The 21,033-nt window shown below is 40.8% G+C and overlaps 1 protein-coding gene and 1 long non-coding RNA gene across 5 annotated transcripts in view; one reads left to right on the top strand and one right to left on the bottom strand.

Moving 5' to 3' along the window:
* LOC117678153 (uncharacterized) overlaps positions 1–21,033 on the top strand; it is a 560,714-nt gene that overhangs the window by 319,382 nt on the left and 220,299 nt on the right. For all 4 annotated transcript variants that reach the window (XR_015728567.1, XR_009620371.2, XR_009620370.2 and 1 more), the window contains exon 3: positions 4,771–4,930. This is a non-coding gene — a long non-coding RNA (uncharacterized LOC117678153). The remainder of the gene's footprint in view (positions 1–4,770; positions 4,931–21,033) is intronic.
* On the bottom strand, positions 804–5,106 carry LOC117678150 (uncharacterized). Its single transcript, XM_034438912.3, has 2 exons — positions 4,764–5,106; positions 804–3,836 (listed from the first exon to the last, which is right to left on the bottom strand). The coding sequence occupies exons 1-2, from the start codon at positions 4,883–4,885 to the stop codon at positions 1,826–1,828; spliced, it is 2,133 nt and encodes a 710-aa protein (XP_034294803.2). The 5' UTR covers positions 4,886–5,106; the 3' UTR covers positions 804–1,825.

Genomic DNA, 21,033 nt, shown 5'->3' with positions numbered 1-21,033 from the left:
TTGCTACCGGTTCACTCATGCAGTTAAAAGCATGTGCAGAAGCATCCGGGCGGGTGGGCGGAGCCTCCTGCCACCATGGCTACCGGTTTGCCCGATTTAGGGCAAACCGGTAGCAACCCACCACTGGTGCATGCCTGAAAATGAACTTCCGGTTCATTTAGTCTTCTGGGTTTCTGGCGCACATGTGCGCTCAACGATCAACTGGCCGGTGCATATGATCACACAGGAAAACAGAAGACCAGCTCTTCCAGCTTCCAATACTGCCACACGCACGAAGGCCAGCTGATCGTCCGCACGCATGTGTGCCAGAAACCCAGAAGTGGAAAGGGTGATGCTGTGCATGCCAGGCAACATAGCTCTGCGTGCCACTTTGGGCACGCGTGCCATAGGTTCGCCATAACGGCTTTAGAAGTCTTGAAAACTAGATAGATAGATGAGAGTAGAGAGAGGGAGGGAGGGAGGTGGAAAGATGATAGATGAAGTAGATCACAAGAGAAAGCAAACTTGATAGAATTAGTGAATTAGAAGCCAGTATGCCTTGTTGTATAATGGAGACACACAGCTTCCGAAAATGAGAACAAAGATGCCCAGTCCCAATCGTATCCTATTTTTTAATTTCCTTTCCTCTATTGTGAAGCCATTTGTAGATTAAAGGTTAGTCCTGAGTTGAGGGCAGAACACACTGAGGTGTTGCATGTTTTTGACACTTCCTTCTCTTCTTTGCGTTTTATTCTTCTAGCAGTTCTTATGTCTGGTATTACGCGCAAAAACAAATAACACCAAAGCAACAACAACAACAAAAAGCTGCTCCATGCTGTTTAATAAGCAAATTTATGCCATGCATTTGAATGATAGTTCATGGGAGGGAAGCGAGAAAGGAAATGTACGTTGCCATAGCTTGCAAAAAGAAAGGCCCCCAAGATTTCATGTCTTATTTGAACATACATTTTTTGGCATGGTCTCTTTCTCTTTTTTTTTAATCTTGTTTTGATGCAAAGGATGTCTGAAATTTATTTTTGGCAAACATGGCTGCCATGATAACTAAAACAATGCCAATAAACGCATCCTATGATATTCAAAATTGAAAATTTTTACATTGCTTCTACTTGATGTATACAAGGATAAAGAAGATCTTCCCAAAAGTCCATCCAAATGGACTGGCGATAAAATGCTAGCCGCTACCTTCCACCCACCAACTAGAAGTACTGTTTTAATACCACTGGCACGTTGTCTTCACATTCCCTCCTCCAAGTGGTTAATAGGAAAAAATTAAAGATGGCTGTGTCCATTCTCCACACTTTCACTGTTGATATGGTTTCTCTCCACAGTGAAGAAGAAAAAAAATAAAATAATGCATACACAATGATGATGATAATGCACACCATTTCTGGAAAAGCTACTACTTTCCAGGATCATATTTGTCATCAAACTTTATTTTCATTTTCACCTGTGTGACTTCCACAATAGAATTAAGTAATACGCACTTATCATTCTACAGGCGAAATCATGTATTCTTAGATATAACTACACTCTGTAAAGAAAAGACTTTACGCCGAATGTGGAAAGCTCTCCATCCAATATTCTCTTAGCACTTCAGTTACTAGTCCTATTTAACGTTTACTCCAAAATCAAAGGTCTTTTAACAAATAACTATAGTCTGGCTTAGTATACTGTCTATCCCTGTATGTAACTATACCTTTGTACAAAATAAAATAAAAAAAGCAATGCTATCTCTTTTCAATTTTCATATTTCAGTAGAAATAGTTTTGAGACAAGGAAAAAGTAGCTATTTTGAGGATTTTTTGCCTCAGAAGAAATGACTTCCTTACATAAGTCCCTCATCCTGTACAGCATCACCTGAGAAAATGGTGGGTGACAGATCTTCCTGTTCTTTCCTTTGTTGTTTCTCACAGCTCATGTTCAACTTCAGTTCTTCCTTGTCCTGCTGCTCCTCATGAGGTACAGACACTCCCTCTGGGATATGTTTTGATCCTAGAGTCTCTTGATCTTCTTGGTCATCTTCTGACAGCAAGGGCATTGTGAGCCATTCCTCTTCTGGTCCTAGCGTTGTTCCTTTCTCATCTGAGGAGGCACCTGTATTGTGCACTGTGCATTGTCCATCCTGTTCTTCTGGGCTTTCATCCACACAATGAATGTCCTGATTGCTGACCATCGTGCTGTCCTTCTTTTCACATGGTTCCTCAGAGCTATTCAAAAGCAAAGAGGTGAGTTTCGAAACTATGAGAGGCTGTTGTACTTCAATGCAAGGGTTGTCCTGGCAACCTTGCTCCTCCTTGTCGTAAATGCCCTCAGACCCAGAATCTCCACAGTCTAGCTTTCTTTGCTGTTCGTTCTCAAACCTGATATTGCCAAGGAGTTTGCTTAAGTCTTCCAAAACAACCGGTTCTTGATTCTCCTCTTCTTCAGTGGCCTTAGATGCAAAACGTGTGTCTTCCACCTCACAGTGCTGTTCTTTTCCTTTACTCTGATCGTACGTGTTAAGTTGTTCCAGTAAAATATGTTCTTGAGTCTCTGGGTGCTTCTGCTCTATTATGTGGATAGCAGCATCCTCAGGCGAAGAATTTATATTATCTAACATTGGAAGATTTGCCGTAACGATTGCATTCAGGGGCAATATGGTGCTTTCTGGTGCAGTGGTTTGTTGGTAAAGGTTGTAGGGTATATACTGATGGTCGTCTACCTTGATGAAAGCAATATTTGATGCAGAGCTTCTGGCAACTTGTATGTCTTTCTGGTTGCTTCCAGAGGATGTACCCTGACAGGGAATAGTAATGTCTTGTGATATAACAGAAGACTGGTCTTCCCAATCAAACAAGTTTATGTAACTGTGATCTAGGTTGTTGAGGGAAGCTTCTGTCATAGGCTGTAGGTGTTGCTGGTCTCCTTCCTCTTCCTCCTCATAGCTTTCAGACACGGTGGATAAAATACTTGGGTATTCTAGTCCTATGAATTTCTGCGCCTCATTTTGACATATCTGGTCCTCTCTGCATGCCTCTCCCTCAGACGAAGAATTCCATTGGCTCGCGGTGATTTGTTTCTCCCTATTACGAGCTGCACCCATGGTAGGTTCTTGTTGCTCTAAAAGATTTTCTTCCTCACTGTACAATACAGAGGATTGATTGAGCAATTCCTGTAAAGAAGTGACACCTTCAGAATCCATGCTGGTGCTTTGGTCTAGCAGGATCTTCTCCTGGATCGTCAATGTGCTGTCAAGTTCTAATTCTCTAGATTTCTGCAGCTCGGGTGGCATATCATGGTAGCCCTGGTCCATCTCCTTCTTACAGGGCGTGCCTTGCAGTGCTAGGTTCATGTGGTCGCCACCTTCGTTGTATTCTGTTTTGTAGGCTGCTCCCTTCATCAACACGTTTAGATCAAGTTTCCCAGGCTGCCTGTTTTCTTTGACTGACACGACCGGGTGGCTCTTCGCCTCCGATACCTTTTCTACTGAATGTGTACGTCCCGTTTCCAGAGGGGGTATTTTCAAATCGTCTAACGCCTCTTTCCGTTCACCATCTCTGGTCTGTACATTTGCATTTGCTTTGCCCTCCTGTCCTTTCTTCTCTTCCAAGAAGATGTCGCTTAAAAGGACAGGTCTGTGGGGTTCTTGAGAATTATCATCACGGGACTGGATTGGAGCCGGTTTTAGGTTGGCTATTTGTAAGCCACCCAGGTCTCCTACAGACGCCATGCTCCAACTGTCTCGATCTCTGTTCTGCTGTCGTTCTCGAAACATGATATCATCAAGAGATGGGAGGTCGGTGTTCTTTTTAGCATTTTTCCCCTTTCTCTCCTTGGGTCGCCTCCCTCCCATCCGCCTGCAGAGATAAAAAGCAGGAATTAAGGATTTGAAAGTAGCAGTGATGACAGCTGTTAATATTATTTTTTTAAAACTTCTTCCCTCAACCTTCTCTCCTATAATGTTCCCACAGTTTAGCAAATGACCTCAGTCAGTATGCCTAATTACACGTTGGTAACTGCTTAACGGTAATAGATTGCTACATTCATGTCTCTCCTTTCTTAAACTTGGCTTCTTCAGGAAGGGCCCTCTCTAAATTTTGAATGCTTCTAGATGAGATTTGTATTTCTTAGTATTGAGCCTTTTATTCAGGGAACAGATGATCTCATCTCCATTTCTACCTTCCTTATTTCTCCCACCATGTTTCGTGCTAGCGAAACATCTGTTAAGCAGCTAAAGTCAAAATAGTTGTCGAAGGCCTGTAAGTAACCTTCAGGGATGGATTTCATAAATTTTACCAAAGGGTTCTCTGCCCAGTTGCCGGATGGGCGTGGCCATGGTGGGCATGCCCTAGTCAGCCTCCTGCACCACAGCAGGGGGGGCATTTTTGCCCTCCCCAGGCTCCGGAGGCTTTCCTTGAGCCTCAGGGAGGGCAAAAATGGCCTCCCCAGGCTTCGGAGGCCCTCTGGAGGCTAGAAATGGGTCCGTTTCCAGCCTTCCCGAACTTCCAGTAGGCCCATTTTTCGCCCTCCCCAAGCGTCCACATGTGCCCTGCACTTACTTATCCAAAATGGGCCGTGTGGGGATTTCTGGGAGGGGAAGGGCAAGGTGGGCGGTGCCAGCCAGGAGTGGGATTTGGGGGTTTTCTGAACTGCACAGATTCTTAGCTACAGGTTCTCCCGAACCCCTGCGAACCCCCAGCAGCCCACCCCTGGTAACCTTCCATCTGGAATCATCTAATCAGCTGGTGCGTGAAAGAGCAATCGTGTTTGTTGGTTTTGTTTACCTTGTAGGAATACAACAACACAAGCCTGGACCCTGGAAACACCCAGTGGACTGCTGCTCTCCAACCCCATCTGGATCTTCTTCCAGCCCACTTGCACTACGTACAACCCTCTCTTCACTCATGCCCCAAGATCAAAGAGTCAAAAAAAAAATCAAAACAACCCAATGGTGAGTCAAAGAAATATCCTGATTTTTGGTCAGGGCTACAGTCCTAGAAAAAAAAAAACCCACCACCAGATGTTCTAGCCCACTGACAGCGTAATGGCATTTACGAGGTACTCTAGTCTTTATAATAATAGTAAACGGAGGTCTCCAAGGGACATCTCTATGACATCATCAGTTCTGGAAAGTTGTGGAGTCACCATGGCAGCATGGCAGAGATTAAATATGTGTGCCATGGAATGGACAATAACAATTTGCTTGCTTGGAAGGTTCCTAATGTTGCATTGTGGCCGTATGATCTTGACGCTATTTGGAAGGGTGGACATTGTCTGCCAAAACTGCTTTTCGGGACTTCTCCTACTGTGAGATTGGATGTTGTTCCTGGGTGCTCAGTGTGTTTTGTTTTGTTTTGCTGTTGTTTAGGATTTTTTAAAATTTATTTTAATGCTGAATATTTATGATTTTGATAAGCCTCCTTGAGCCTGGCTGAGTGGAGCAGCGTATAAATAAATAGAAGAAGTAGCCATCACTTCTTCTGAAAACTGGCAGAGATAAGAACAAACTTTCAAAGCAATGTATTCACATCTAAATGATGGGATTGTTTTAATCCAGTGTGGGAGAAGCAGTGTGGTGTAGTACAGGTATTCCTCGATTTACAATAGTTCATTTAGTGACTGTTCAAAGAGTGGCGCTGTGGCCTAGAGATGGAGCTCTTGCCTCACAATCAGGAGGCTGTGAGTTCGATCCTAGGTAGAGGCACATATTTCTCTCTATGGGCACGTTGTGAATATATATGCTGAATATAACTCCGCATTGGCGACAGGAAAGGCATCCAGCCAGTAAACACTCAGCTCCATTCAGTTGCCCAGACTCCACCCAGCAAGGGATTATTAGTTTGATTTAGTTTATTAGTTTGATTTATATGCCGCCCTTCTCCGGAGACTCAGGGCGGCTTACAATGCTTTTAAGCAATAGCCTTCATACTTTTGTATATACCTGCTTAGTAGGGCTTTTGCTCCCCCCCACCCCAAGCAATGTTCTATTTTATACAAAGTCAGCTTATTGCCCCCACAAACCGGGTCCTCATTTTACCTACCTCAGAAGGATGGAAGGCTGAGTCAACCTTGAGCCTGGTGAGAATTGAACTCCAGTAATTGCAGGCAGCTGGCAGCTAAATACTACTTTAACAGTAGTTTAGTCGATTGCACCACCAGGCTCCTAGTGGGATTATGGGGTCGTTAAAAGAAGATGTTGATTTAGTGATTGTTCAAAGTTACAATGGCATTGATAAAATGACTTATGACCATTTTTCACACTTACGGCCATCATCATATGATCAAAATTTAGATGATTGGCAACTGACTCATATTTATGTCGGTTGCAGTGTCCCAGAGTCATTTGTGGCCCCCTTGGCAAGCAAATTCAATGGGGAAGCCAAATTCACTCAAGAACTATGCTACTAACTTAACAACTGCAGTGATTAACTTAACAAATGTGGCAAGAAAGGTTGTAAAATGGGGCTAAACTCACTTAACGAATGTCTCACTTAACAACATAAATTTTGGGCTCATAAATCGAGCCCAGTAGTTGAGGTATCAGGTTTCGTTCAGAAAGACTCATGCTTAAGTCCATCATCATCCATAGAAAAATTAACCCATTACCTGTGCGTGAGTTGAATGGCCATGTAATTTGTTTCATAAATAAAAGAAATAAATCAAGAAGGGTTGTTGAAGGGGAAACTTAAAAGAGACAGTTGTTTTGAAGATAGATGGGATATAACTCTAATTAACAAGTAACAGTTTGAGGACGGATGTTTCACCCATAATATGCTTTTTAAATTATCTCTTTTGAATGGTTTCCACAGCCACTGACTAAGAACCCATTGCGTTAGCATGTCCGATTTTCCATTTAGAATCTGAAAGAGAAATACTGCAGAACTACTTACATTTCGTCCTTAATCTGAAGAAGTTATATGACTTGTATTAAACCTTAAACCATTGTGCAGCTTGTCCTTGCTGGCATATTTCATTAACAAAATTAACCATTTCTATGTGATTTGTTCTGCTGAAAATTGTAAAGGGATAAAACTTCAAACCTCACTTTAGTATTTGATCAGTCTTTGGCTGTAAATGCAAGAACAATCTTTCTCTGAGAAAATTGGTCTGTTGGATTTTTTTATTTTTTTTTATTTTGGGGACTTTCAGAAAGAAATATCTTATAGTTTTACAGCTGCTTTCTTAGACGATAGCGCACATACAGTAAATGAAAACCCAAATGTGTTGAACTGGTTCTAAACTGGGTTTATTCTCCCACGACATAATCTTCTGGGGTTTAATAAAGTTTAAAATACAAGCCTGCACAAATTATACAATCTGCCCCCTTTCTTTTAGTAAACTTTTAATAAACTGGCTTTCACAAGCAAAACAGAAAATTGAGATTTTAGGTGAGAATTTCCATGCCAAGAGCCCAGAAATCAATTTTAATTGATATAATGCCTTATCTTCTGTTCATGTAATATTCTTATGGAAATGCTCTCTCTAGGAAATGTGTCAAAATGAAATTCACTATCAAATCAATCTATTGGGGATTTCGCTGGGGTTAAATTGAGAATGACATTATAATGAGATTTAGTTGGGTTTTAGTCTATATTCATGGGGTATGAGCTTTTAAAAGACCTACATGGTTTATAAACACATGGAACGAAATAATAACTTTCCTCCAGTGGTGGGTTTCAAATTTTTTTACTACCGGTTCTGTGGGTGTGGCTTGGTGGGCATGGCATGGCTTGATGGGCGTGGCTTGGTGGGCATGGCAGGGGAAGGATACTGTAAAATCTCCATTCCCACCCCACTCCGGGGAAAGGATATTGCAAAATCCCCATTTCCTCCCGATCAGCTGGGACTCGGGAGGCAGAGAATAGATGGGGGCGGGGCCAGTCAGAATTTTTACTACCAGTTCTCCAAACTACTTAAAGTTTCCGCTACCAGTTCTCCAGAACTGGTCAGAACCTGCTGAAACCCACCTCTGCTGTCCTCATCAAAAGATAAGTGGTTTCCACTTTTTTTTCATCCAAGGGGTTATTCACATAATTTTATAGCAGGCAGGCTATAAAATTAGGATCTGTCCTGTTCATAACTTTTGTCCCTTCTTCTTCCTTTGAAGCTCTTTCAAACGAGTTGGTCCAGCTGCTCTTTTGGCCTTCAATCTAGAGCTCCAGAGTTATTTCTAACTAGTTATTCAGAAGTTCCTTAGAGGTTTGTGCGACCGATGCAAAATATTTATATTTAATAGCTGTATCATTGGATCACGGTGGAATCTATTTATTGACACTGTTAGTGTTGGATGTCTCTGGAGATTCTCAATCATCCAGGTCATGGTTGTCTCAAAAGTGCTTTTCTCCAAAAGGCAACCGGACTTTCTTTATTTCTTTTTTCTTCAAAAATGCTTCTCTTATCAAAGAAAAAGAAAAAAAAAAACACCAAGAAAATTTGGAGAAAAGCACCTTTGGGACAACCATGATATGGATGATTGAGACTCTCCAGAGACATTCACTGCTCAGTGGCTAAGACGCTGAGCTTGTCGATCAAAAGTTCGGCAGTTCAGTGGTTTGAATCCTTAGTGCCGCGTCCCAGCTTCTGCCAACCTAGCAGTTCGAAAGCATGTAAAAAATGCAAGTAGAAAAATAGGGACCACCTTTGGTGGGAAGGTAACAGCGTTCTGTGCGCCTTTGGCGTTTAGTCATGCCAGTCACATGACCATGGAGACGTCTTCGGACAGCGCTGGGTCTTTGGCTTTGAAACGGAGATGAGCACCACCCCCTAGAGTGAGGAACGACTAGCAACATATGTGTGAGGGGAACCTTTACCTTTACCTTTATGTTAAGTCAATGGAGAGTTTGGCAAAGGATGGCAGAGTTTAGCAAAGAATCCAGATGGATGGGTTGATGGGATTCTGGGATAACGAATCAGCATAGATTTTCTCCTGAATTCTTTGTTTTATTTTTAATCCAAAAACTGACAATAAGAAGGTTACTCTACTGCTCATTAAATACAGTAACTGGGACATTTGTTTTCAAGTCAACATTAAAGTGTAGAGCAATTCTTCCTGTGGCTTTCTCCCTTAAGTGATGGGAGAAGGGTTGGGTAGTTAAAAGGAAGATTGGAGGGAAGAGGAATGAAAGAATGAATGGAATTTCAAAAAGAGCGGAATAAAATAAACAACTGTCAATACTGAGTACTAACGGAAAAGAGCAATATAGAGAATAATAAAAGTTTTGAGTAGGTAGACTCTACTCAAGCAGGAAGTAGCTGGCTCTGTGTTTCTTAAACTTGCAGTTTTGGGGAATTCTGGGAGTTGAAGTCCACACATTTTAAAGGTGCCAGGGTTGAGAAGTACTGAGTTAGATCAACACTATGGTGTGTATACATATAGTGTCAGCAGTGTTAATAGAGACCAGTGATTCTGCAATCGGTACCGTTCTGCATAAGACGCTGATGGCTGCCTTAATTAATCAATCAGAATAGAGCTGGAAGGGACCTTAGAGATCTGCTAGTCCAACCCCCTGCTCAAACAGGAGAATCTATACCATTTCAGACAGGTGCCTGTCCAGTCTTTTCTTAAATGGTATTAACTTAGCTTTAATGTTATTAAGTTAGTTATCCTTTTGCCCCTGTATCATCTGGAGACACACAACGGTTACACCACTCTTTAGCATCAATGGAACAAGCTATGCTGTCTTCCAGTTGATGAATAGGGCTGTTCACGGCAGTCTGCCTGGTGATGTTGATTGGGGAGGGGGGTTCCCATTGACTCTGTTTCAATTGAACATACGAATGGAACAAATTATTGCTGGACTAATAAATATATAAGTAGTCTTGGCTTACCCGTCGGGTGCTCGCTTGGTGTTTCGACGGGGAAACTGATTTTTCAGTTACATTAACTCAAAGCTAAAATTTAAACACATATGTTTGGTGGATGACATACATTTGTCCAGAAAATAAGCAAACTAAAGCCAGCGTTCTCCATCTGTATGTTTAAGTATTATGTATATAAATATTGATAAATGTTTATAAATGATTTTGTTGATAAATGTCGACCTGTATGGGCTACTCATTTTAAACCTACAAAAGAGAAAAACAAAATGCATCTCTATCTATATATCTGTATCTGTATCTGTATCTGTATCTGTATCTGTATCTGTATCTGTATCTGTATCTATATCTCTACAACTCTATCTCTATCTCTATCTCTATATATGTGTGTGTATGTGTATGTGTATATATAGAGAAAAAAATCGCAATTTGGGTGTCCTCCTGGACACACGGCTGTCTTTAGAAGAGCATATGATGGCCGTGGCCAGGGGGCTTTTTATCAGGTTCGCCTGATATGCCAGTTGTGCCCCTTTCTGGATCGGGACTCCTTATGCACAGTCACGCATGCCCTAGTCACTTCTCACCTAGACTACTGTGACACTCTCTACATGGGGCTCCCCTTGAGGAACACCCGGAAGCTCCAACTGATCCAGAATGCAGCCGCATGGGTGATTATATGAGCGACTTGGCACTCCCATGTAACACCTCTCCTGCGCGAGCTGCACTGGCTCCCAGTGGTCTTCTGGGTGCGCTTCAAGGTATTGGTTCTCACCTTTAAAGCGCTCCATGGCTTAGGGTCAGGGTATTTACGAGACTGCCTTCTGCAACCGATAACCTCCCACTGGCCAATACGCTCTCACAGAGAGGGCCTCCTCAGGGTGCCATCGGTCAAGCAATGTCGGCCGGCGGCCCCCAGGGGCAGAGCCTTCTCTGTGGGGGCACCCGCCCTCTGGAATGAGCTCCCCCCCGGAATACGACTGATCCTGGATCTCCGTACTTTCCGTAAGGCCCTGAAGACTTTTTTATTCCACCAAGCCGGCCTAGCCTAAAAGGTCTTATGGGTTAGTTTTTTAAATTGTATAGATGTGGGGTTTTAAATTGGGAGGCCAATCAATTTAATTTATTTTAGTTATTTTTAACTTTTATATTATATGTATCTTAATTCCGGTTGTCCACCGCCCTGAGTCCTTCGGGAGAAGGGCGGTATATAAATTAAATAAATAAATAAATAAATAAATAAATAAATAAATAAATAAATAAATGTATTTGTGTGTATGTATCAGTGGTGGATTTCTACCAGTTCACCCTGGTTCGGGCGAATCGGTAGTGGCGGTGGCGGGAGGCTCCGCCCACCCATCCAGATGTCATCATGGACACTCTGAGCATGCGCAGAAGTGCCGCACGCGCTCACAGTTCCAAACCAGTAGCGAAGGTAAGTGAAAATCACTACTGGTATGTATGTATGTATGTATGTATGTATGTATATGTATATATGTAAACACACATATGTCCACACATTGTATATATCCCCACTGCTGTTCCAAGAAATGAATCAGGTAAATAAATATTCTAGTCGAAGAGTAATTGCAGGGAGAATAAAAGAAATCAGGATGGAAATTGTGACAGCATAAAGAAAGGTCTCCCCTTTATTATGTGTGTTGCACATAAAAGGGGCATTTATTATTTTATTTATTAAATTTATAGGCCGCTTAGCTAGCTCTCAAGTGACTCTTGATCAAGGGCAGGGCTAACATGGTAACCGTTTCGACTGAGGCTCACTCCGTTCCAAAGATTCAGTTTGAATTATGCAATAAACATTGAGCAACGCTTCTTCCTATTATCTAATTTATTGTCCAATAGAACGAGAAGGGTACTTAAACTGAACATGGTGTATTAGAGAGAAAGCAGACTTGTGAAATGGTATAAGTTTGGTTATTATGCATATAAGTTAAAGGAAAGCTTCAAAGTTCCTGTGAATGTTCTTGGGATATTTTGACATCGTTTATCTTTCCATACATACCTATTTTTTATTTTTTATTTTTTATTTTTTCTTGCAAATAATAGCCTCTTGCAGAGAATGAAGTCTTAGGCGAGCCTTATGCCATCTCTTATTCAAGTTCTTTTCTATCCTTCCTTTTAAAGAAGCTGTCAGTCTCTTTTCTGGCACTGACAAGGAAGGCCAGATCTGCAATATAAGGAAGAGAGTGAGAAAGAGAGGAGGGGGTGGGCAAAAAAACAGAAAAGAAAAAGAAAAAAAGAAAAGAAAAAAACTTTCAATGTTGATGTTTTACTAAGTGAGCCTAAGAAGAATTTTAGAATCATGTAATTTACTTTGGAGGCATTTACTGTACATAGCCATAGTGATGGTAATTTCTTGCATTGTTGAAGTGAAAAGATAACCATCAATCAGTTGTCAATTGGTCAATTGCAGCAGTGATGAAAAGAAACTGGTAGGAACAATCACTTTCAGTGGCTACCTAGACAATTGGAGGTTTGGATGAAAATATGGGAACCGGATTAAGTGAAAATGGAAGGAGCTTCAGAGTTAGTGGCATTATGAAATAAAGGATTCAAATTCCAGACAGAAAAAAAAAATGATTAAAGTTCCAAGAGCTGTCGGGATTATTTAAAGCATGGTTAAGAGGAAGCAATCTTCTCACTGGTATCTTCCATAAATAAATGAAATCCTAATTGTGAGCTGAGTGTCTGGAAAATTAATCTCCACACAGAAGGTAATAATTCACTCCAGAAGCTTAGCTGGACATCCCATTGATCCTAAAGTTAATGCAAAATTTGCTCAACAGTGTTGTGAATGGCCATTTCTTCCCTCAAGTAGAAATCACAGCTAGTCTGACAATATGGGTAGCCATTTTTGAATGTTAGAATCGCCGATAAAAACGAATTAGAGTTAACATCTTTAACGTTGATAAAGCTGTTTGCTGCTCGTGTTTTTTTCCAGAGCGTATTTCAAAGGAAAATATTTTTTTTTCGGTTTGAAGCAATAAAAACGATACGACGACAAGAAAGCATTCAGTTATCTGTAAGGATGGGGGTTTTAAAATTTTGTATCTGTGTTTCATGGGCTAAATGCGGCGTTTATTTTAACCTTTCTTGGCTGCTTCCCCCCCCCCTTTTTTTGTTATTTTAAAAAAACAGGAGGAGGGTCTCTCCTGATTTTTAGGGCTCAGGGTTTTGATGCCCTTGTGTTTCATACTACTTTGCTGTGGTAGGTTGGTGGGGAGAAAAAAATTACAGGGCCCAGCAGAAGGAAAAGATAGCATCACTGTATAATCCAGCCCATGGTTTCCTAGATACCGTATTGTCTCTTCTATTCCGCTATGTGAAAAATGTTGAATATCAACAATGGGTTTCAGTGGTGTATTGTTGAGTTTTGTATGAACTAATCTAGCTTCACTAAAAGAGACAGAGAGAGGGAAAAAGAAAAGAAAGAAATGAAGGGGGGGGGAAACTACAGCTTTGGCAAAAGTCTATAGCCAGAGCATTCGTAATTCCCCATGTTTAAGAGCTGACTGTGTATCTGGAAAGTCATTTTATGGTTTCTCTTATTTCCTTGACTTTCTCAGCCCTATTCTCAGGTATTTCCTAGCTCTCCAGTTTTTACCTGCTCTGGGGCTCGGTATTAGAGGAAAAACTCTGCAACCTGTCAGCTGGTGTAGGTCTCATAAGGGGTACAGAGAAGCTCTTTTCAGTGTTGGCAAGGTAAGCTTTTGCTTAACTCTGCTGCCCTTGTTTATGTGATGTCAACCTGTTTGGCCTAGCCATGCAACTTTGCAAACTCTCTCTCTCTCTCTCTCTTTCTCTCTCTTAGCTGTATCAGGGTTTTCCAAAATCTTGCAATCAAACCGACATACAAAATGGGGGAAGAGAATGGAAAGGATTGGGGTTGCAATGTGATAGACCAAAACAGAAGGAGAAGAAGAATCTTGAAATAAAGGCTGAATCACTGTGATGTAGGGCATTGGTAGAACTGAGTGGCAAACTTGTGTCCTGAAGATAGAAAGACTGAGGTTAGAACTGATTTAAGGGTAGGTTTGTACAAGGATGCTCTGGACTAAGGTCCAAACTATTTGGACAACAATCCAACTGTTTTGCCATATGTTGACCGGGAAAGTGGGAACCTCAGTTTTGCTATGAGGACAGCTGCTATTCTGTGCGTGTCCCTGTGTGCGTGTGTGTTTGCATGCATGCACATGTCTATGTATACCTATGTGTGTGAAACCTTTGAAGTGAAGTGGGAAATGGGATATTTGCTCAAAGTTTTCAAAGCTTTGAAGAAATCCCTGGGGTTCCATCAGTCTAATGATATTCTTTTCACATTCTTCTCAGCTGACAGTGTAACGTTAGGCTTGATGACACAAGCTTTAAGTCCCATGGCATTCGGTGCCAGATATTTCTGATAGAGGGTTGAGGATTGCAAACTAAGAATTGATCATCAGGAATGAGTTAATGAAAGCCACATCCTGGGCGTTTGTACATTGTGTTAGCAGCAGGACAATATCGTTTGTACAACATTCGGGTGCTGAACGAATTGGACCCCCCAAAAAATATATAACCTCATCAATTCAAGTCAGCTAAAAGACAAATAATGCACAATATGCCTGCCTTTTCTATCGGAAATAATATTATGCTTAACTATATATTTGAGGCATGCCTAGAGGTTGTGTTAAGGAAATTTCCGTACCAGCAGATATTTAATCTCTACTCAAGACAATGACAGCTTTCAAATTTTGTAATTTTAGAATGGCAAACAGGAATGGGAGGTCAGCGTGAGTATCCACAGTTACAGGAAACATGTAATTAACAAAATCATCACCATAGCTGCATACTGGCAGCCTGCAAGCATTCCTTGTTGTCACAAAGAGCTGTTTTTTTCTGTTTGTTGTTTTGTCTTTTTTTTTTTTTTTTTTTTGAAGAGGGCATACATACGTACTATGGATTTGTAAGATCTTGTTCTCATCCTACGCAGCCTTGTTGTCTCAGCCCACCTCCCAGGAATTAAGAGACAAGAGCAGATGATTCTTTCTTAACCTCTGCATTTAGTGCCAAGCAGTGATGGGCTCTCTGTGAAACCATTTCTAACCTTTCCTGGTTGGAGTTGGGAGTTTGAAATATTTTTTTCCCCTTCCGTGCTCATCATTGTCACTCAATTATAGGATGGAACTGAACCAGAAAATCTGGTACAGTCTAGCAATTAGTACAAAGGGTTTCCAGTCTAGTGTAAAGGCAGAATTGCAAGAGCCCAGCAGCTACAGAAATAATTTTGATTGGCTATGGACATTGCCTTTTAGTGCTGCTTGGTTACATCCTAAAGATTCTGCCTTCTACCCTACTTGTCTTCTCCTTAAAGGACTACATTATAGGCCTTCTTTTGAGATGTCTTTAGGAGGGGCAGCTTTCTTCTTCCTCCTTTTTTTTTTTTTTTTTAGTTTATGCATCTCCCATTTTCAAACTGTCATTTTAGCCCATCAAATAGACACATTTTGACTTGAAGAACAAAGCACCAAGTTATCAACCCTCACAGGAACTGACATTTTTAATTCAGACTTCATTATGACTTTAATTCATGACAGGGCACTACAAAGATGTTTTAAATCCACCTCCCTTCCCCCTTCTTTTAAATGCAGCATTTTGGATGTTTGTCTTTTTTAAAGCACTTGTATTTTCTTTTCCACCTTCATCCTGTCATAATATATAATTAGCATTATCAAAACCATCAGCTATCATCCACGTTCACTTCTGACCTTTGTTTTTAATCTCCCGTAGCAATCTGTCCACCGAGTCCACTTAAATTTTAATTAGCTATTTTAAAGTTTTAGAACATGAAAATGCAATGGAATAGATTGGGAATATGCTGAAATTCCATACCATAACTTGAGGAATATTAAATGAGAAATCATATTTCTTACGGTTAGCAGAAACACAAATGAAAAATAATAGAAAAGTTCTCAGAAGAAAAGGATAGAGCATTTTTATCAGCTGTAAATAATTTGAACAAAGCAGGAAAGAAAGACTTCAGTTTTCGTGTCAGTGAATTCTTTGTTATACCTTACTATTAAATGAAATTTTCAGGCAGGTATATTGAAATGTACTGGAGCATGGCTGGGAAAAATCAATATAAATAAAGATTGAAAGCAATAAACAAAATATCTAATAAGATTTTGGAACTATCACATTCATGCACACCATCAAGCCATTAACTACATAAAGTAATATAAACCAGTGCAAAAGTATATCATTTTCTAGTGTTAATTTACCAATGTTGTGCATTTCTGAGAAGTTAAGTGCCAATTGTTTAAATTTGGTAAGTATGGTTTTGAAAATGGAACACTGAGTGAAATTGCTAAAATAAAGAAATTGATAACATTTAAAATACACAATGTGCTGAGTAAAAAAAATTATGGAATTAGTTTTGTTTTTCTTCACTATTTTTATATATTGCTCCTGTTGGGGATCATTCAAGAATGCTTCAGAAACCTAATAATCCATTAATAATTTGCTGGTTTTGTTTTACTCACTTTACTTAGGAATCTGATGGTAGAACGCCACTGATGAAAATAAAGTGCTGTCTAATTCCATTGGTACTATGTTTTTCTGCATTCTGAATTAGCAAGAATTTTTAAAGAATGCCATATTAAATGACATCTATTCCAACTATGGTTTCGCCAGAATTGTTAGGATTATTGTAATATAGGCAATTTGAAATAAATTAGGCTAGTGTTTTAGAACTCAACAACAAGGCTGTATATTGTACATCTCGGGAACGACTGAAGTGTTATCTCGCTGGCCAATGAGTTAATGAGGTTAAAAGTCATCATTGGCACAATCACCGTTCTGATTCTTTTTATGCAAGAATAATCTAATTGTATTTTAAACATAACTGGTTGTCATAGGTTTTAGCTCTTGAGAAGGGATACGTTCATAATAATTTCTCTGATGATTAGAGGTGCTGATGATACAACAAGATTGGAGCAGTGAAATTCTGTGTCTATTGTCCCAGAAATGGCAGATAGTCCACACAGTGGAAGCTGCCTGTAGATAAATCAAATGAACATGCAGTGATGGGTTAACATTTGTAGTACTTGAAGTGTACATTGGAAATACCTGGATGACATAATATTTTGGGCAAGTGTCCACATTGTATTTTTGTAAAACCTGGGAAGATCTCTGTTGAGAAGAGACAAATCAAATGCAACCTTGTTGATTCTCCTTGATCTGTCAAAACTCTTCGGAAACAGGTGCCCAAATTGAGTTTGTGTAAGACGTTTTCCTCATACCTGAATATTCCACTCCTACCTGAATGGACATTTCAAGGAGTTAATGCTGGGAAATATTTGCTCAACCTAATGGTATTCTTGTTCGGCTTTCCCAAAGGACTCCATGCTGTTCAACATCTACTGTACATGAAAACCCAGCAGTGTCACGGAGGATTAGAATGGACTGTCATAAAACACTGATGATGTACCATTTTGTTTTTCTTTCTCTTCAGAGCCAGATGGGTACATGGGCATGGTAGATGGTCAAACTATAATAATAAACTAAAGATAGGCTAACAAATTATTTTTTTTATTTATTTATTTTATTTGTCAATAAGATATTAGGTAATATACATAAGTATAAGCATGAATTGAATACATAAAATAGATACAAATAGAGGAAACATTAGGACAGGGACGGTAGGCACGCTGGTGCTCTTATGCCCCTTACAGATCTCTTAGGAATGGGTTAAGGTCAACAGTAGACAGTCTTAGGTTAAAATTTGGGGGGTTTGGGGATGAGACCACAGAGTCTGGTAGTGCATTCCAGGCATCGACCACTCTGTTGCTGAAGTCGTATTTTCTGCAATCGACTTTGTAATCGGTTCACTTTAAGTTTGTATCTGTTGTGTGCTCGTGTATTGTTGTGGTTGAAGCTGAAATAGTCATTGACAGGTAGGACATTGTAGCAGATAATTTTATGAGCTATGCTTAGGTCATACCGAAGGTGGTGTAGTTCTAAGTTTTCTAAGCGCAGAATTTCAAGTCTGGTGGCATAAGGTATTTTGTTGCGAACAGAGTGGAAGACTCTTCTTGTGAAATATTTCTGGACATGTTCAATTGTATTAATGTCCGGTATGCAGTACGGGTTCCAGACAGATGAGCTGTATTCGAGAATTGGTCTAGCAAATGTTTTGTATGCTCTGGTTAGTAGTGTGATATTACCGGAGAAAAAGCTACGCAAGATTAGGTTTACAACTCTTAATGCCATTTTGGCGATGTTTTTACAGTGGGCTTTGGCACTTAGATCATTAGATATGATTCATTCCAAAGACAGAGATATTATTAATCAGAAGTTTCTGGATCTTTAAAAATAGGATTCACCCTGCAAAGAACTTGGACCCACAGGGCCCAGATTGTTTTTATGGGTTGGATCAACTTTTCATTCCAGCTATAAACCTATTTGAAATTGATAACTTGACTCCAGTTATCTGTTCTCTGGTAACCTTCAGTCTGGACAACTGTCATACCTGAGGTTATCTTTGAAGGCAGTTTGGGGGGGGGGGGGGAAACAGGTGGAGAAAAAGTTATAACTAGGATCAGGCAGCTAGAACATATTATACCAGCCAGTTCTGGTTTGCACTGGCTCCCAATTCATTTCTTAGCTATATCCAAAGTAGATATTTTGACTATAAGACTTTCCATGGTTTTGAACCTCAGGTCCTGGTAGAATGCCCCATGTGTCTAGCAGTTGGTTCGGTGTCATTTTTGAAGGCCTTTTCAAAGAGCCTTCTAATTCTGAAACTCAGAGCAATGGAGGAAGGTCAAAGAATGAACAAAGTGGTGGTTGTGATGCAACGTTCACCATTTTACCCCTTTTGATTTCCCTCCTACCCCCTTCCCCATTACAGATAATGCAGGTCCTAGAGACAATGGCTTTTCAGTTGTTGCTCTTTTGTTGCAGGAGATTCTGTTTATGAAATTCATCTGACTTCTTTTTTTAAAAAAAAAAAATCTTTATTTACATTTTCGATTAAAAAGAAAAGACAACACAACATAAAATGACACACAAAGAACAATACAACAATAAACAAGCATACTTCTATGTAGTATCTTAATAAACAAATATTCGGTACTATAACTCTATATCATAATCCAGAGAAGACAGAACAGCTTATATACCTTAATACCTCAATTAGGTCATCCAACCTCACTTATCTTATATAGTATAAGTTTCTCAATAGATACCATTCCTCATCTAATGTGGGTTATAGTTTCCTGTTTTTTAACCATTTATAAAATTTTTCCCAAGCTAAACCTACTTGTGTTTGCTCTCTATCCTTTAATTTTGTAGTTAGCATATCTGCTTCCACACATTCTAAAAAAATTTTTATAATAGCCTCCTCTGTTGGAATATTTTGATTTTTCCACATTTTTCCAAATTCATCTGACTTCTTGTTCTCTTTCCAATGCAGCATTAACAGAGGTGGGTTTCAGCAGCTTCTGACCAGTTCTGGAGAACCGGTAGTGGAAATTTTGAGTAGGTCGGAGAACTGGTAGTAAAAATTCTGACTGGCCCCGCCCCCATCTATTCTCTGCCTCCCAAGCCCCAGCTGATCGGGAGGAAATGGGGATTTTGCAGGAACCTTCCCCTGGATTGGGGAGGGAATGGAGATTTTTACAGTTCTACTGCCACGCCCATGAAGCCATGCCCACCAAGCCATGCCACACCCACAGAACTGGTAGTAAAAAAAATTGAAACCCACCACTGAGCATTAAGATTCCTCTGCTCATTTCAATCTTAAAAATTTTCTTTCCTTTCAGGCAACTATTTCAGTCATTTTATTTACATTTGTAAGGACACTGATAAAAACAAATCCTCAAGCAGCTTAAGTAGCTTACAAGTGCTGAATATATTGTGGTGCTTTGAAGGCAACTTTTTGAAAGATGCCTTCAACTCCTGGCAACTTCGAATAGAATAACAGAGTAGGAAAGGACTTGGAGGTCTTCTAGTCCAACCCCCTGCTCAGGCAGGAAACCCTATACCATTTCAGATAAATGGTTGTCCAACCTCTTCTTAAAAACTTCCAGTGTTGGAGCATTCACAAGTTCTGGAGGCAACTTGTTCCACTGATTAATTCTTTTAACAGTCAGGAAATTTCTCCTTAGTTCTAAATTGCTTCTCTCCTTGGTTAGTTTCCATCCAGGGGCTGTATGGAAAACTGCAGGGACTTCTTGAGTTTGAGTTTGAATTTATTAGATTTCTATACCGCCCTTCTCCCGAAGAACTCAGGGCGATGTACAGCCATATTAAAACACATAAATTTACAAAATTTAAAACCAATTAAAATTGAATATATAAAAAATTTGGTCCACAAATTAAAACACACATACACCCATTATAAAATTCGTATTAGGCCAGCCTGGCTTGCTGGAACAGAAGGTCTTCAAGGCGCGGCGAATGGTACGCAGGTCGGGGCTATGACGGACTTCTAGGGGCAGCTCATTCCAGAGGGCTGGTGCCCTCACAGAGAAGGCTCTCCCACTGGGTGTCGCCAGTCGGCATTGTTTGGCTGACGGCACCCTAAGGAGCCCCCCTCTGTGGGAGCGTATTGGCCGGTGGGAGGCTGTTGGTGGCAGAAGGTGGTCTCGTAAATACCCCGGTCCTAAGCCATGGAGCGCTTTAAAGGTGGTGACCAACACCTTGAATCGCACCCGGAAGACCACTGGGAGCCAGTGCAGCTTGCGCAGGAGGGGTGTTACGTGGGTGCGCCGAGTCGCCCCCATAACCACCCGCGCGGCCGCATTCTGGACCAGTTGGAGCCTCCGAGTGCTCTTCAAGGGCAGCCCCATGTAGAGAGTGTTACAGTAGTCTAGATGTGACGTGACGAGGGCATGAGTGACCATGCGCAGGGCATCCTGGTCCAGAAAGGGACGCAACTGGTGCATCAGGCGAACCTGATAAAAAGCTTCCCTGGCCACGGCCATCATATGATCTTCCAAAGACAGCCGTGCATCCAGGAGAACACCCAAGTTGCACGCCCTCTCTGAGGGGGCCAAAATCTCGCCCCCAATAATCAGCAATGGAACCAGCTGACTATACCGGAGCAATCCCTGCAGTTTTCCTGGCAAGATTTTTCCAGAAGTGGTTTGCCCTTGTCTCCTTCCTAGGTCTGAAAGAGACTGACTGGCTCAAGGTCACCCAGGTGACTTTGTATGCAACAGCAATAGCACTTAGAATTAT

Source organism: Pantherophis guttatus, chromosome 6 (genome assembly GCF_059756535.1).
Source record: "Pantherophis guttatus breed Tessera chromosome 6, ASM5975653v1, whole genome shotgun sequence".
In the NCBI taxonomy this organism is placed as follows: Eukaryota; Metazoa; Chordata; class Lepidosauria; order Squamata; family Colubridae; genus Pantherophis; species Pantherophis guttatus.
The sequence above is the reverse complement of the archived record's forward strand: the minus strand, read 5'-3'. Positions and strand labels throughout refer to the sequence as shown.

Bases quoted from the DNA above. Each gene is read 5' to 3' on its own strand.
- LOC117678150 (XM_034438912.3), bottom strand. From the start codon at position 4,885: ATGAGTGAAGAGAGGGTTGTACGTAGTGCAAGTGGGCTGGAAGAAGAT. The intron at 3,837-4,763 runs GTAAACAAAACC...TTATCTCTGCAG, and splicing joins TGTTGTTGTATTCCTACAAG to GCGGATGGGAGGGAGGCGAC.